This window comes from Microtus oregoni, unplaced genomic scaffold, assembly GCF_018167655.1.
Source record: "Microtus oregoni isolate MIOR12 unplaced genomic scaffold, Mior012 000007F_ref0000211, whole genome shotgun sequence".
NCBI lineage: Eukaryota > Metazoa > Chordata > Mammalia > Rodentia > Cricetidae > Microtus > Microtus oregoni.
Genome location: NW_024543066.1, coordinates 45,062,886 through 45,066,887, shown reverse-complemented (window position 1 = coordinate 45,066,887; position 4,002 = coordinate 45,062,886). Strand labels below are relative to the sequence as shown.

Genomic DNA, 4,002 nt, shown 5'->3' with positions numbered 1-4,002 from the left:
CCCGTAGGATTGTAGCTACAGGCTGGGCTGTTAGAAAAGGTGAAGATTTCAATGTCAAACTCTGAACTAGTCCGTCAAGGGGGCCTCCTCCAAACGCCCAAGTATCAACAGGGCGCTGAGGGGCCAAAGGAGGGAAGAGGAGCAGCTCAGCGCTAGAGTGCTTGATAGCAGGCATGAAGCCCTGGGTGCATTTAATCCCTAATATCTCTCTCTCTCTCTCTTTCTCTTTCTCTCTCTCTCTCTCTCTCTCTCTCCCTCTCTCTCTCTCTCTCTCTCTCTCTTCTCTCTCTCTCTCTCTCTCTCTCTCTCTCTCTCTCTCTCTCTCTCACACACACACACACACAAGTCCTAACAGACCAGGGTGTGGGTGTGTGGACAGGAGCACTCATGCAAACAGCCACATAGACTCCCCAACAACGCCACCACCCTTTTCATCTGAGAAAGGGAGAAGAGCAGGAGCCCAGCTCCACCCTCTCCAGTCCCTCCCCCTCTTCTGTCTTGTGCACATCATATGTCATCAGGCATCCGGCCTGGGAAGTGTGTGCCTGAGGTAAGCGAGGAAGTCCTGGGAACCGAAGAGAGGATAGGCACGATCAATAAGAAGAAGCTTCAGCACCAGACGAGACAGGGAGGTGGGAAGTGGGCAGTGAGAGGCGGTGAGAACCCAGTAGAAAAATGCAAACGGGCTTGACGTTCAGCCCTGCCCCAAGAACTTCCAGAATTTGTCCCTGACCTGTGATTGGAAAGGGCGGGTCTGTCGGTCACTGTAGGACAGAAAACAATCAGACTTTTATTTCTGTCAAATTCCGTTGATCTTAAGACAGACGCTGTAATAGCAAGAGCAAGTAAGAAGATTGATACTGACCAGGACTTTAGTGGGAGGAGCCTAAACATTGGCCCACATGAAAATGGCATACAGAGAAAGCAAATGGGGATGGTATTTTTTATCAAAGACAATGCTGTTGTGTCCTTCAGAGTCAAACCACAAGAAATCTGGACACCTGTGCTTACAGACCAACATATGGGAATGGGGAGACGCAGATCACATCTCTGAAGGACCAGGAGCAGGTGAGAATACATGCTTCAGAGAAGGGAATCCACGGCGTCCGTTGGTAGTGCCTGATGCTGGGCAGTCCAGCCTGGGTGGGCCTCTTGAGTGTGCCAGTCTGGTCTAATGAGATAAGATAGGGCGGATGAGTGGGGCCACTGGGGGTTATAACTGGCGTAGCAAACCCTGGCTCCCACACTCAGAACGTGGCTGCCATGTGAGTTTTCCTGGAGGGTTGCAGTCAGACATCTATTCACCTCAGAAAACACACTGACAGAAAATCAAAGAAATGGTCCGGTTAAGTCCAGCCTTGTAAACCAACGAACAAGCCTCATACGCTTCCCCACTCCCTCCAGGATGCCCCTGCCAGCCTCGGTAAGGCACAGTCCTTGAGACTCTACAGGCTTGCTATCTGCCTGGCCAGGTGCTGCCTGTGTTGGGAGAGAAAGATCGAACCTGGTCCCAATTCACAGGAGTCAGGCGAGAGGAGGAAGCCTTTGCCTCTGCTGAACCGTGCTACCCACTGACTGCATGAATGGATAATGTGGGGAACAGAAGGCACAGATGCCAGAAAATGGCAGAGGAATGGTAGCTGCAGATGGTTCAGGGGTCATGACTAGAGCTGGGCTCAAGAGGGAGGACCTCCAATGAGGAACTCTGGCCTCAAATTTGAAGGCCTCGAAGAAGGGTGGAGGAACGCTCATCCCAGCATTCTCTCTGCCTGCCCAGACTTTGCCTCTCTACGGTGAATGCAGCTTCAAGGGCCTGTCTTTGTGGGTGTGCCCCTCCTGGGACCCATCCTGATTTGTATGTTCACTCCTAATGATTTGTCCGGTTGGTGTGAGGATGACAGGAAGCTGTCGTGGTGTCCACCCCACAAGGTCATATTGCCTGTGTGGGCAACCATCTACTCTGTCATGGGGTGAGTGTGTGGCCTTGGAGCCTGCAGGGGTTGAAGGTAATCAACCCCTTGCTCTGTACCTTGGCCTCCAGATGGATGGTACCCCATTGTTTTTCTTTGGGTAGGGGTCCCCGCACAAACAAAAATGCCCTACATTCCCCAGATTCCAGCAAGCCCTCTGCTTCCCCCCTCTCCAACCCTCCCAGCCTTCTCCCCAGGACATCTAACCCCTCCCACCCAATTCCTGCCCCTAGCTCTCCCTTGGCTCTCAAGATTTATTTTATTTTACATGTGTGAGTGTGTCTGTCTGTCTCTGTGTGAGTGTGTGTGTGTGTATGAATGTACGCTGTGCATGAACACCAGAAGAAGGCATCAGGCTTTTTCGAGCTGCAGATATGTGAAGTTACAAATCACCTGGCAAGGCTGCTGGGAACCAACTGTGTGTCCTCTGGAAGGGCAGGGAGTGCTCTTAACTGCAGAACCATCTCTCCAGCCCCTCCTTGGCCCTCAAATGATTCTTGCACCCACCTTTGCACATGCCAGACTCAGGGTACTTGTACTCCTTGGCAGCCAAGAGGCCTTATGCCAGAGGGTCTGGCTCCTACAGAACACCCTGTCTCTGCAGCTATGCCTCCTACCTGGTGTGGAAGGACCTGGGAGGGGGCTTCCGGTGGCCCCTAGCACTGCCCCTTGGCCTCTACACTTTCCAGCTCACCCTCAGCTGGACCTTCTTGGTGCTCTTCTTGACAGCCAACAACCCTGGGCTGGTAAGGCACATGATGCTCCATGCTGGGAGAAAAAGAACATGAAACCACAGGGCTCCACATCAGACAGTGGGACCAACAAGCGGCATGCATGCAATTCCTACAGTGTGCACAGTGCCCCAGGGATGGGATTTCTGGATCAGAGTATTGTAGAAAGGCAGAGGGTCCTGGTTCCTGACACAGCATGGCTACACCCTCCCATCATTTCTGCCCAGGCCCTCCTGGACCTGTTGCTCCTCTATGGGCTGGTGGCAAGCATGGTGCTCATCTGGCAGCCGATCAACAAGCTGGCTGCTCTGCTCCTACTGCCCTACCTGGCCTGGCTCACTGTGACTACCGCCATCACCTACCGCCTGTGGAGGGACAGCTTATGTCCAGCGTACCAGCCTTAGCCATCAAGAAGAGCAACTGAGGCGCCAGGGAACAGGAGAGCAGGGAGGTGGTAAGTGGGAGGAGTAGTTGTAGAGCTAGAGACACTTGGTGTGGCCGCTCTCCTTAGACTTTGGAGAAATAGAAAAGAGGAGGATGTTTTCTGATACATAATAAAATCCTGTGTTTGACTTTGAGAGTGTGATGTCAAGTGGACATGGATGCATAGCGTCCAGCATCCGGGGCTGCAGAGTGGGAGCCTAACCTGTAGGACTGACAAGTGGATGCAGGAACACACGCTGGGGAGGGTGACCACCATGTCTCCTCTCTCATGCCTCCCCAAGCCCAGACCAGGGGTTAGCATTTAACGCTTATCTCAGGAACAGAATCTCGGGCCAGCAAGATAACTCATCAGGTAAAGTCCTTCCCACTAAAACAGAATAAAATCTGATTTCTATCACTGGGGACCACACAGTGAACAGGAAAAAATGAATCCCAAAAGTTGTCCTTTGACCTCCACATAAGCACTGTGATATACACACATATATACACATGTGCATACATGCACACACCCACACCAAATAGATGAACAAATAAATAAAAAATGGAATCTTGCCTAGAGTGTTGGTGCACTTCTGTAACCCCAGGAGCATTCAGGAAATGAATTCAAGGCCATCCTTGGCTATACAGCATAAATTTAAAAAGAAAAAAAACATTATTAAAACAGTACATAAAAAGAAAATGAAGTCAAAAGGACTTCTGAGGAGGAAGCATGCCAATTCAGCAGGTAGGTGTCTGAGCCCATCCAACAGCTGAACTGGATCCCAAGCTCCACATGGTGGAAGGAGAGAATCAAATGCCACAGATTGTCCCCTGACTTCCACACGGGTGATGCTGCAGCGGTACATGTACAGTACAGT

At 51.4% G+C, this 4,002-nt stretch overlaps 1 protein-coding gene across 2 annotated transcripts; it reads left to right on the top strand.

The window, feature by feature from the left end:
• Positions 1 to 530: 530 nt before the first annotated feature.
• On the top strand, positions 531 to 3,137 carry Tspo2 (translocator protein 2). 2 transcript variants are annotated; one of them, XR_005974596.1, is made up of 3 exons: positions 531 to 550; positions 976 to 1,068; positions 2,575 to 2,612. XR_005974596.1 is itself a non-coding variant. In XM_041655244.1 (3 exons), exons 1-3 carry the CDS (start codon positions 1,798 to 1,800, stop codon positions 3,103 to 3,105), a joined length of 492 nt encoding a protein of 163 aa, XP_041511178.1. In that variant the 3' UTR covers positions 3,106 to 3,137. The 2 variants fall into 2 exon arrangements, 1 of the variants encoding a protein (XP_041511178.1); XM_041655244.1 differs by lacking the exons at positions 531 to 550; positions 976 to 1,068 and adding exons at positions 1,798 to 1,970; positions 2,929 to 3,137 and having other exon boundaries at positions 2,575 to 2,716.
• Positions 3,138 to 4,002: the final 865 nt, after the last annotated feature.

What these genes read in the sequence shown, in the direction of transcription:
- Tspo2 (XM_041655244.1), top strand. Translation starts at nt 1,798, where the DNA reads ATGCAGCTTCAAGGGCCTGTCTTTGTGGGTGTGCCCCTCCTGGGACCC. An exon ending in ACCATCTACTCTGTCATGGG is followed by an intron (nt 1,971 to 2,574) that starts GTGAGTGTGTGG and finishes CTGTCTCTGCAG; the next exon opens with CTATGCCTCCTACCTGGTGT. An exon ending in CAGCCAACAACCCTGGGCTG is followed by an intron (nt 2,717 to 2,928) that starts GTAAGGCACATG and finishes ATTTCTGCCCAG; the next exon opens with GCCCTCCTGGACCTGTTGCT.